This window comes from Phocoena phocoena, chromosome 8, assembly GCF_963924675.1.
Source record: "Phocoena phocoena chromosome 8, mPhoPho1.1, whole genome shotgun sequence".
Lineage (NCBI taxonomy): Eukaryota > Metazoa > Chordata > Mammalia > Artiodactyla > Phocoenidae > Phocoena > Phocoena phocoena.
In genome coordinates, this window is record NC_089226.1 from 109,033,958 (window position 1) to 109,045,992 (window position 12,035).

The window sequence follows — 12,035 nt, forward strand, 5'->3', positions numbered from 1 at the left end:
AGGGAAGACCCTGAGTGAATGGCAGCCGTGGACGCCCCGGGTTCTGTCCAGTCTCATTAATCGGGTCGATCCCACCCCTTCCCTGAGCCTCAGTTTCCGCAGTTTTAAAGCAAACTCATCGTCCTGATGCTGCATGCCTCCGGGGGGCACTCTGAGGCTTGGGGGTGCCTAGAGAAAGGCCAGGCCTGGCAGGTGACAGGGAAGATGGGTCTGGCAGGTAGGACGGGGGTGGCAGAGGCTTGGCACAAATTGTGGGAGGGGCCTTCCGCCCAGGCTCTGGAGCCCCCGTGTGCCCACCCACCTCCTGCTCCCTCTGGGCACCCCTGAGCAGGGGGTCCTACATGCGGGTCACCCACACTGACCTTTGTCCTCGGGTGCCCCCCACCACACCCCATCCTTGGACCTACTGGTCCCCAAAAGGGGCCCGCTAGACCCCCGGCCATTGCTGTGCCTGGGGTGTCCCGCTGCACTGTCACCCCTGCAGGAGAGGACGCTGGCCCGTGGCATGCCTAAACCTTGGCCTACAGAACTCCACTCCTGAACCCCCTCCAGCGCCCCGCCCTGGCCTCTGCCTCCATCGCCTCGTGGAGGCAGCCCCTCCCCCCCCCCCACCCATCCGGATTATCAGCTTATGCCGCGATCGCGATCGGGCTGCGGGGGCTGGAGACAGAGGGTGTGCCAGGGACAGACGGGAGGGCTTGGCAGTGGGGGAGGGTGGGGGCATGTTCCGGACCCTGCCTTGCCCTGGGTGCGGGGAATTGGGAAGATGTGGAGGCCGGACTGGGGAGAGGTCTGCATCCCAGGGGTGGGATGACAGGAGATGCAGGGGCAGAATGAGGTGTTCTGGAACGAGTGAGGGTCCGTGGACCCAAGGGCCCAGGAGAGGGACCCTCAGGCCTCGTCCTGCCTTTCCAGCCCAGCCTGAGCCCCGAGGCCCTTCCCTCCGTGAGCCCCCCACTTGCCTTGCCGTGTCCTGCTGAGAGGCTGGCGCCCTGACCGGGAGGGTGCAGCAGTGGACGGGCCACTCCCGAGCACCCTTCCGTGGGTCACAGACTCCCGAGTCGAGACCAGAGGGGTCAGGGAGCTCAACCTGCACAGAGGAGCCAGAGGGAGGGAGGGCCCCACGGGCATACGTCAGGCCCAAACGCTCCGGTGCCCCTGGATCCGTTCCACCGCCAGACCCTCTGAGGCCGGCCCTGCCGATGCCCACCCCCGGGGCCTGCAGCGCCGCTCACAGTCTGCCTGTCCTTACAGGTCTGGCGCCATGCCCAGGCACTCGGAGCCCTAGGCCACACCCGGGCAGTGGGAGCGGCCCCTGCTCACTCCCGGGCTCACCCCTCCCCACTGCCCACTGCCACGCCATGGCCGGGGACCGTCTCCCTCGGAAGGTGATGGATGCCAAGAAACTGGCCAGCCTGCTGCGGGGTGGGCCCGGGGGCCCACTGGTCATTGACAGCCGCTCCTTCGTGGAGTACAACAGCTGGCATGTGCTCAGCTCTGTCAACATCTGCTGCTCCAAGCTGGTGAAGCGGCGACTGCAGCAGGGCAAGGTGACCATCGCGGAGCTGATCCAGCCCACCTGTCGCAGCCAGGTACCGCCTCGTGCCCGCCCATCCCCTCCAGGGTCCTCCGGGGCCTGGGCTGGGGCAGTTCCCCTTCCTCTGCCTTCGAACCTAAACTGGGCTCCTAAGGGTTGGAATCTGAGCCGTTGTAGAGCAGTTCCCCGCTCCCTCTTAGGGCTACAAGAAGGCCCCTCCCCCCAGGGAGGCCCTCCGCTGACAGGTTCAACACCCGTCCCCCCTTCCTTCCCTCCCAGAGCCACTGACCCCGTCTGGGTCCCCACTCGGCCCGCACTCTGATGGCTGGGCGGACTTGGAAGAGGACGGGCCCGGTGGCCGAGGGTCTCACGCAGACAGCTCATGTCCGCAGCCCCCTGTTCTTTCCCCTCCGAAGTCTTGAGGACCCGGAATTCTCTCTGTGGCCCCCAAGAATGTCTCAGGTCACCTGCAGAGAACAATCCTGTCTCTATTCCCAAGGAGTGTTGAGTCCGCACTGGGGAGGGACTGGGACCGCTGGGCCGTGACCTGGGAAGGCAGTGGCACCTCCAGTGGGGGAGGGGTGGCCCGCCAGGCAGCCCAGAGCCTGAGGGAGGGGTCTTGGTCTCAGGCCCTAACCCCGTGCAGAGCTGGGATGTGAGAGGACCCAGATGGGAGTCCCCCCACCCCAAGGGCAGAACCGGCTCTCTATGGCTCCCGTGAGGGGAATCCAGTGATTAATAACCCCTAGCGAGGACTCCCGGCCAGGGCGCTCTCCCATTGGCTGCCGGTGACATCATCTGTCCCAGGGTTGGCAGCTCAGCTGGCTTAAGGGCTGAGTGTGCCTGGGGGGCGGGGCATCAGCTGCCATCTGAGCGGGAGCTGCTCCACATCTGGGCCCCGGTGGCATCCGAGGGGCGGGGGCAGCTGGAACCCCCGCTTCCTGCTGCTGCTGCCTGGATCACTGGGGGGAGGGGTCTTGCTGTAGCCCTCAGTTTCCCCATCACTGGCTGGGGAGGAAAGGAGAGCCCAGACCCAAAGGCCCCCCCAACTTAAGAACCCCCGAAGTGTGCCCCCCGGGTCCCTGAGGAAGAGTTGATTTCCCTCAGCCTCCCTGCGCGCCTGCCACCTGGCCCCTGTGTGCACCCGCCGGGAGCCCCACTGCCGTCCCCGTGTCTCCTCCACGCGGGCCTGGCCCACGTGTCTGTCACCTTCACTCGTGTGAGTGCGCACGCCGGGCTCGGCCGCGTCGGGGATGCGTGTCCCCCTGGCCCTCCCCGCTCCGAGGGTCTGTCCGTGTGGCTGTGGGCATTTACACCTGTCCAGGTGTGAACTGTGGCTGGGTGCCTGCCCCCACTCCCCTTGGGGCACCCAAGCGGCAGCCCCTCCCTTCCATCGCCCGACCAGGGGCAGCAGGGGGTGGGGCAGCTGGCGGGTGCCCGGCCACCCTGACCTCTGCCCTCTTGGCCCCCAGGTGGAGGCCACGGAGCCGCAGGACGTGGTGGTCTATGACCAGAGCACAAGGGACGCCAGCGTGCTGGCCGCAGACAGCTTCCTCTCCATCCTGCTCAGCAAGCTGGACGGCTGCTTCGACAGCGTGGCCATCCTCACAGGTGCGTCTGGAGGCCTCTCTCCCCGCCGCCGGCAGCTTGGCGGGGGCGGGGGGGGGGTCTGTCTCAGGAGTCGTGTTCTGGCTCTGCCTCTGCTCTCCTCTCTGAGCCCGGAGACCAGTGTGTGCTGGGGCAGTGGGGGCCTGGTGGGGATGAACCTCCGTAACTCTGGAGTTCTCAGGGGCTCCAGGGACCCCTCTTCTGGGCCACCACACTTCAGAGCCCCCTCCAGCACAGGCCCATCCCCACCACCAGCAGGTGAAGAGGGGGACAGGAGGGAACCCCCGACACAGGCCTGGGGCAGGGGAGATGGGGGAGGAATCTAGGCCAAGACCCGGTCTGCCTTGGAAACCACCCCCACCCCACCACACGCCACACACACACACACACACACACACACGCACACACGGCACTGAGCCAGAACTTGTCCCACACGGGGGGGGGGGGTCCCCTGAACACTCCAGCTGGCACAGGTGGCCTCGCGACAGCCTGCTCGATCATGACTGCTGTCTGGTGGGCGAGTGGAAGTCCCCACAGGGCCTCCCATTCCCCAGAAGCAGCCTGGCCAGCCCCCCATACACACACGCACGCATGCAGGCTGCACTGTGGTTCTTACCCACTCCTTCCTCCTGCAGGCAGTGGCTAACATACTTCTGCAGAATCCACCCCCTGCCCAGGTAGCCCAGGGCCTGTCCCAGGGGCATGTGGCCTCCCTGCCTGGGTGCCCCTGGCCTCTGGTTGCCCAGGGCCATAGCAGGCGGGGTGGGGGGGCACCCTGGCGTCACCCCCACCACCACACAGCTGGTGGGATGCTCCGGTTCACTCAGCACACCTGCCCTGAGCATCTACTGCGCACAGACGGGGGTGCTGGTCGGTGGGCACCAGGCTGGCCTTCATGTGCGGGGAGAGGGGCGGCTGCAGGCGGGCTCCATCGGCTGCAGGAGCCAGGCAGCTCTGGGCAGACCTCTCAGAGGAGGGGCTGCACGAGTGCGTGCTGCCCCCTACACGTGCGTCGTGTCCGGGACGGAGGGCTCTGCATGCCCGGCTCTGCGAGGTCAGAGGGTGTCTGCATCTGGCTGTGTGTGTGTGTGTGTGTGTGTGTGTGTGTGTGTGTGAACTCTGGGAACGAGAAGCCACGGAAATGCAGATCCTCTGATTTAGCCACTGCCGCTGGGCTCAGTTTGGGGACCAAGCAGGGGGGCAGTTTTACAGGGGTCCTGGGCAGAACGGGAACCCTCCCAGGGCCCAGATGGGAGCCCCTGTGTATGTATGTGTGTGTGTGTGTGGACGCACGTGTGCCTCAGCCAGAAGTGACAACCAGAGGCCCTTCTGGGAGTCTGAGAAGAGGGTACTGGAGCAGCGCCCTCCCTTACCCCTGGGCTGTCCAGGGAAAGCCCAGAGCCTCTCATGGTCTGTCTCCCTGGGGGGCTGAGGGGGGTCACCTGGGACCCGGCCGTGCCCCACCTGGCTCACTCAGCCTTAGCAAGCACTGCCTTACCCTGCAGGGTTAGAGTATTCGCTCCCATTTCTCTGAGGGCCGAGCCAGGGAGAAGCCATGACCCCCCACAATATGAGGAAGGCTCACAGTGACACCAAATCAGGACCCGGACTTGGGGACGGCCTCCTGGCCTGGCCCACGGTGCCCACCTGAACCAGTGAGAACGGCAGGGCAAGGCTGAGGGGGTTAGAGGGATGCCGCCCGCCCACAAAGGGGAAGGGAGTCTCTTCTCGGGGGTCACCAGCACTGCAGAAGCCAGAAGGGAGGACCAGGCCCCCTCCGTGGGTGGGGCACAGCCAGAGAGAAGGCAGCTCCAGGACATCGAGGTTTGCTGGAGAGGGCCGTGGGGGCGGGCCGTGCCGGGGTCCAGAACCGGCTGCCGTGACCGCTGCCGCGCCCCTCCCCCCACAGCTGCTCCGCTGGTGACGTCCGGTGGGGGCGGGCATGGGAAAGGGAGCCTAGCCCTTTAAGCGGAGGGCGGTCCTGCCCAAGCCGGCTGCGCCCCGGTGCGCGTCCCTGCGGAATGCGGGCTGGTGATGTCGCCGCAGGCGGCTCACACCGCGCGCGCCGCCCTCGGACCCTGGTCGGAGACGGCGGAGGGAGCAGCCCCTGCGCGGAGGGTGGGTGCGGCCCCAGCCTGGGACCGCGGCGGGGCGGTGGGGGCTCCCGGGCGCGCCGCCCCGGTCCGAGCAGGAGCGCGCGGTGGGAGAGGCGCGCGGTGGGAGAGGCGGGCGGGGCCGGGAGTCCTCCCAGGACGTGCGCTTTTGTGCGGGTTCGGGGTTTCATTGTGAAGCCTGGGAGCTGCGTGTGGCTTCCCCCGACCTGCAAGGCAGAGAGAGCAGGGGGTTGGGGGTGGGTCCCTCCGGAAGGAAGGTGCCCTGGAGAGCCCTCGGCGAGGCCCTGAGAGTCCGGGCTGGGGGACCTGCAGAGGGTCCAGGGCTGCTGGCACCCTCCCTTGTCATCCATCCCTAGAACCTGGGGTGGCCCTGAAATCGCGGAAGGACTGGAGTCTCAGGCCCTACCAGACCTGGTGTCTACAGGGGGTTTGTAGGGGGCACCCCAAGCTGCCTGGCTCTTCCTGGAGGGGGTTCCTGGGGGTTCCAGGAATTGCAGCAAAGGTTGGCAGGTCTCTGCACCTGCCCTGAGACTCTCTTTAGGTGGGAGGCTCCTGATGGAATTCCCCCACCTCCATACTTGTCTGTGTTCGACGCTGAGCGCGCAGAGAGTAGGGGAACCGGGACATAGGAGTCTTGGGAGAGACGGTGCAGACCCTGCCCGTCCCCAGCGGGCACTGTCCTCCAGCAGGAGTATCCAAGGGGCCCCTGGCTCTGGACTGTGAGTTGGGGCCCACCCTGGCACCCAGCTAAGCCCACCTCCCCTCCTGGGGACCTGAGAGCCACGGCATTGCCAGTCACCTGCCTCTCCCTGTCCAGCCAGCAGGTTTCTGAGGAAGGGACCCATTTCCCTCCAAGGCTTATACCTCCACACCCCTAGCCTGGAGGTCCCCCACCTCTGTGGCCCCCCCCAAGGTCAAGCCTTTGTTGGGGGCACAGGGAGTGCACACGTCAGGCATTCTAGTTGGGCACCGAGCTGGACCAGGGCGAAGGCTGAGGCCACCAGGCATCTCTGTCCTCCGGAATCAGCCAGGTCTCTGGTACCAGCTGTGTCTGTGGGGCAGGGCAGGAAAGCACAGGGCACCTGCCTGGCTCCCCTGCCTCCTCCGCGGGATGGGGTAGGCCTTGGCCCAGTGGTTTCTTGGTCCTCTTCCCTGAGCCTCACAACAATGCCTGGGGCGCACAGGACCAGGACACCGAGGCCCACGGTCACTCGCAGAGTCAGACGTGTGCCCGTGGGCCCCCCTCAGCCCTTTCTGGCCAGCGGAGGGTCTCCCTCCACCAATCTGGCCCAGCGCACACGTGCGGGAAAGGCTGCAGGACACGTGCCAGCCACGTGTATAGCGCGTGGCCTGCGCGCTGCCGGTCCCCAGCGTTCCCAGCTCTCAGCCCAGCCTCTGCTCCTCCGTAGTCCCCTGCTGGGTGGAATGGAGCCGTAACCTGAGCGCAAATGCCCCTGCTGGCTGTGCCAGCTCCAGTGGGTGATGTCATGCCCAGTGTGGGGGGGCGAGCTGGCCCTCAGAAGCCCTTGCCTCCCGGTCCTGGCATCCAAGCCTGGCCCGGGGCTCCCGGCCAATTGGAGGCAGGGAGGGATTGCATCAGCCCAGGGGGAGAGGCAGGAAGGCCCAGCCTGGCCCAGGCCACAGTGTGAAGGGGCTGGTGATACCCCCGCAGGAAGACCCCCGTGGCCTCTGAGCCCGCCCCTCTGTGGGCCCTGCGCGTGCAGGGCCCATCATTTTTATGGGCCCTGACTTTTATGGGCATCACAGCGGCGTCCTCAGCGAGGCCAGCCCCTGATTGGCGTGAGGAGGAATTAGCGCAGGGGCAGGTGATGTAAATGTGCCGGCCCACGCCCCTGCTGCGATGAGAATGGCCTTCCAGTACCAGCACGGAGACCAGGTGCTCAGGCCAGAGGCTCGCCGATTGGGCTGGGCGTCCGGGTGGGTGTGGCTGAGCCGCGGTGGTGGGTGGGTGGCCTGGCTCCCCTGCTCCAGGCGGCCCACCCCATGACGCACGTCTCTCCGCTTCTCCTCCTGCAGGGGGCTTTGCCACCTTCTCCTCCTGCTTCCCCGGCCTCTGTGAGGGCAAGCCTGCTGCCCTGCTGCCCATGAGCCTCTCCCAGCCCTGCCTGCCCGTGCCCAGCGTGGGCCTGACCCGCATCCTGCCTCACCTCTACCTGGGCTCCCAGAAGGATGTCCTGAACAAGGTGCGTGCACCGCCGGAGCCCGAAGCAGCTCCTAGGCTGGTCTGGGGGAATGACGGATGCACACAGGTGTGGGGGAAGCACGGGTTGGGGGCGCGGGAGGACCCAAGGGGGCCTGGCAGGACCAGAGCAGGGCTCGGGCAGGGCCTGGCCAGGCTGGGTGGAGAGGCAACTCCCTGCCCCTTTGGCAGTGCAGCCCACATGCCAAACTGCTGATGTCACTGGGCCCCTGGCCAGCCCTGAAAGAACCCCGTGTTTTAAAAATGGTGACGAGGGAAGAGGGTAAAGCCACCGCCCAGGCAGCCCAGCCGTAAAATTCCTGGGAGCCTACGGCAGGCCAGGCCGCAGGTGGGGCTCTCAGGGCCCGCCAGCCTCCTCACCACCCCCTCCCCAACTCTCCCCTCCTCCCCGCATGGGGCCTGCAGGCTCCCGAGCCCAAGGCTCCAGGAGCCAGGCTCCCACCACGAGAGCATCCCAGCTTTCGGGCCTCCTGTCCAGCTGCACCCCCTTGCAACCTGTTCTCCCACCCTCCCAGGACCTGATGACCCAAAACGGAATAAGCTACGTCCTCAACGCCAGCAACTCCTGCCCCAAGCCTGACTTCATCTGTGAGAGCCGCTTCCTGCGCATTCCCATCAATGACAACTACTGTGAAAAGCTGCTGCCCTGGCTGGACAAGTCCATCGAGTTCATCGGTGAGGTGGACAGCACCCTCCTGCCCAGCCCCAGGGGAGGGCTGGAAGCAGGGGGCCAGGAGGGCAGAAGTGCTGTGTCCCAGGGGTCCTGAACCTGGGGTCAGGGAAGGACTGCAGCCCCAGCCCTCACCTGGTCTCCCTGCCCTCAGATAAAGCCAAGCTGTCCAGCTGCCAAGTCATCGTCCACTGTCTGGCCGGCATCTCCCGCTCTGCTACCATCGCCATCGCTTACATCATGAAGACCATGGGCATGTCCTCCGATGATGCCTACAGGTAGCCCCTCCTTCCCTCCTGGGCCTGGTCCCTCCCCTCTCGACCACTAGCCACTGGATGGGCCCAGCAGTGAAGGGCACCCACCTTTGGCTGCCCCAGCTGCGGATGGGGGCCTGAGCCTAGCCCCGGCACACTTGGGTCTGCACGTCAGCTCTGTGCCCCAGAGTGGGCAGTGGGGGCAGGGGAGAGTCAGGTGGGCAGCCTGGCCTGGTGGGAGCCCTGCCCCCACTGAGCGGCTCTCGCCCCAGGTTCGTGAAGGACCGTCGCCCGTCCATTTCGCCCAACTTCAATTTCCTGGGCCAGCTGCTGGAGTACGAACGCAGCCTGAAGCTGCTGGCCGCCCTGCAGGGCGACGGGGCGTCCCACCCTGGGACCCCGGAGCCCCTCCCGGGCCCTGCCGCCCCACTGCCGCCGCTGCCACCACCTACCTCAGAGAGTGCTGCCACCGGGAGCGCAGCGGCCACCACCACCAGGGAGGGCGCACAGGTGGGGGGTGGGGAGACCCCCACCCCCGCCCCCGCCCCGGCCACCAGCGCGCTGCAGCAGGGCCTGCGTGGCCTGCACCTCTCCTCTGACCGCCTCCAGGACACCAACCGCCTCAAGCGCTCCTTCTCGCTGGACATCAAGTCGGCCTACGCGCCGAGCCGGCAGCCCGAAGACCCCGGGCCCCCCGACCCCGGGGAGGCCTCCAAACTCTGCAAACTGGACAGCCCATCGGGGGGCGTGCTGAGCCTGCCCTCCCCCAGCCCCGACAGCCCGGACGCGCCGCCTGAGCCACGCCCCAGGCTCCGCCGGCGGCCCCGGCCCCTAGCCGGCTCCCCGGCGCCCGGCCTCGGCCTGAACTTCGGTGACGCCGCCCGGCAGACTCCGCGGCTCGGCCTCTCGGCCCTGTCGGCGCCCGGGCTGCCCGGCCCTAGCCAGCCGGCCGGCCCTGGCGGCTGGGCGCCACCGCTCGACTCCCCGGGCACACCGTCCCCCGACGGGCCCTGGTGCTGCAGCCCCGAGGGCGCGCAGGGCGCGGGCGGTGCGCGGTTCGCACCCTTCGGCCGGGCCAGCGGGCCGGGCGCGGGAGGCGGCGACCTGCGGCGGCGGGAGACGGCGAGGCCCGAGGCCCGGGACGCGCGGACCGGCTGGCCCGACGAGCCGGCCCCGGAGACACAGTTCAAGCGCCGCAGCTGCCAGATGGAGTTTGAGGAGGGCATGGTGGAGGGGCGCGCGCGCGGCGAGGAACGGGCCGCCCTGGGCAAGCAGGCCAGCTTCTCGGGCAGTGCGGAGGTCATCGAGGTGTCCTGACCGCGGCCGGGAGCGGCCCCTCCGCGGGGACCCGGCGCCCCCAGCCCTTCCGCTGCCCTCCCTCGGCTGGGCCCGCTATAAATACATATTATATATAATGCAATGAAAGGTAAATGGTTTTACTGCGATTTTTATCGAGAAGTAAATATTTCCATTTTTTATTTATTGAAGCTGTTCATTCTGGCAATGACTTGGTAACAGTGCGGGCGGTCCTCGGAGCTCTATTTTTACTGTCTGGTATTTAAACTGAAGCCCACGTTTCTAAGCAATATGAAGCCACCTGCAGTTGCAAGCTGGGGTGCCAGGCCTGGGGGTCCCCCCTCCCCCCTCCCCCCTCCCCCCTCCCCCGGGAAACACTGCTGACCGTTGCAAAGAGGCTGCTAAGCTTTCGTGCACTTTTTACATAAGGGGAAAAAAAGATGAAAAAACCTTTGCCACAAACTGAGCCGCAGACCCTCCCCGCCTCTCCCCCGCCCCACGACCTCCTCTCCTCCCTCTTCCTTCTCTGCTCCTTTCTGGGCCCTTCACCAAAGCCATGGGTGGGAGGAGGTGTCCCGGGAGCGGAGGAGGCACCGCCAGCCCCCCGGCCAGCTCCAGGCGCCACGTCTCAGTGCCCTAGAGGGCACCCCCACCGCCCATGGCCCCGGGCCCGTTGCCTGGCAGGTGTTGGGGGCCCAGGGTGTTCAGAGGACTGGGGTCTGGAAGAGGGGAGGAGCGCGGTGAAGGGGGCTCCCGAGTGTCAGATGACGTGGGTCCACGGGGCAGGGACTGCAAGTGGAATGCCCCCACCCCTGCCCGAGGGGAGGCTGCTGCCCTCTCCTCTGCTTTGGGGGTGCCCCCTAGCGCCAGCTGCCAGTGGGAGAGCCAGCAGGAGGGGCAGCTTGGCCCCAGGGGGTGGCAGGCTGGAGGGGCTGGGCCGCCAGTGCTGGCTCGGCTGGTCAGAGGGGCCAGATAGATTTAGGGGCTTTTTCTGCAGGTGGAGGTCCCTCCAGGAGGAGTGGCTGCCTTGCAGAGGGAGGGGGCAGTCAGCGCCTGGCAGACCCATATGCCTCCGGGGGTGGGGGCCTTAGCTTGGGAGGGCCGCCTCCACGTAAATATCCCTGATGTGAGCAGATGCAGGAGGTGTCCCCCACGTCTGCCCAACCTCCATAGGGACCTCGGAGGAGAGAGACCCCTGTACACCCCTCTCCTCTCCTCTGAAGCCTCCCCGGTATCTTCAAGGTGACATGCCAGTCCCGACTCCCAGGTGGCTTTTTGGCCCAGGTGGGCCAGCCTGGGGGTGAGGGCAGGAGAAAAGCCCCAGCTACCCCTCCTCGGTCAGTGGGACCCAAGGCTTTGGGAGGCAGGAGTGGGTGTCCCCCAACCTTCAGATGTCCTAGAGTGTCCAGGAGTGGGGGCTGGTCACCTTGGGGAGAGGCCAGGGGCTTGGCAGAAGGGGTGGCCTGGGCAGGACTGAGTCCTCAGGCAGGTGTTGTGGGGCGGGGGGGGGGGGGGGCGTGCCTGCCCCCAGCTGCCCTCTAGCTGTTTCTTCTACTTGTTCTTCTTTTGACCCCCGCCTTATGTCCCGTCATCCCCCCTTTGAACAAAATTTCTGTTCCTGTTCCCTCTGTCCCCACCCCGTCCCCCAAGAACATAAGCTATCATTGTTGTATTTGCAATCTATGGACTAGAGGTTTAACTATTTATTACTATTGGTTAATTATTATTATTATTATTGATTATGTAAATTTGCCTCCTGTCTGTCTATCGCGTTGTGTTTCTGAGGTGACCCCGGGTGTGGAGGATGCACTGGTCCTCGCTCCGCGCCCTACCCCTAAGCTGTCCAGGAGACAGTGCTCAGGGCCACTGGTTGGGCCCCACCACCCTGGGGGCAGGTCCCACGGCCCGTTCTCCCCTCCCTCCGTCCTTGTCCAGGGCTGAAGCCCCTGTGGCTTCTGTCCTGGGGCGCGTGGAGGCTGTTGCTCTTGAGATGCTGGTCGAAGTGAGCAGCTGTGATGAGAGAAGGTCCTGTCTCGGCCGCCGCCCCCTGCCCCCCGTGCTGGCGGCACTGGGCACCGGGCAAGAGCCCCTCCCTGGTCACTTCCACCCACTGTCCCAGGCAGGGAGGGGAGGGGGCAGGGCCCCAGCTCTCTCCAAGTCTCTCTTGGCCCTCCCACCCCTCCTGCCGGCCCAGTGCCCCGGCATCAGGGGTCCCCCAGAATGGACCCGGCCCCCTCCTATTATTTGCTGGAAAGTCCAGCGGAGGAGAGGTGGCAGGTCCCCCCGCATGGCTCCCGGTCCCTCTGGACGGGGCCGCCCCACCTCAGAACCCCTT

At 66.5% G+C, this 12,035-nt stretch overlaps 2 protein-coding genes across 2 annotated transcripts; both read left to right on the forward strand.

Annotated features, from left to right (window-relative positions):
* Positions 1 to 1,361: 1,361 nt before the first annotated feature.
* On the forward strand, positions 1,362 to 9,721 carry DUSP8 (dual specificity phosphatase 8). Its single transcript, XM_065882826.1, has 6 exons — positions 1,362 to 1,592; positions 3,010 to 3,148; positions 7,297 to 7,463; positions 7,996 to 8,155; positions 8,305 to 8,428; positions 8,677 to 9,721. Exons 1-6 carry the CDS (start codon positions 1,362 to 1,364, stop codon positions 9,719 to 9,721), a joined length of 1,866 nt encoding a protein of 621 aa, XP_065738898.1.
* Positions 9,722 to 10,464: 743 nt separating this feature from the next.
* Positions 10,465 to 11,641, forward strand: LOC136127077 (uncharacterized). Its single transcript, XM_065882491.1, is given in 3 exon segments — positions 10,465 to 10,469; positions 10,943 to 11,163; positions 11,166 to 11,641. Coding segments are annotated over 3 exon segments (702 nt in total).
* Positions 11,642 to 12,035: the final 394 nt, after the last annotated feature.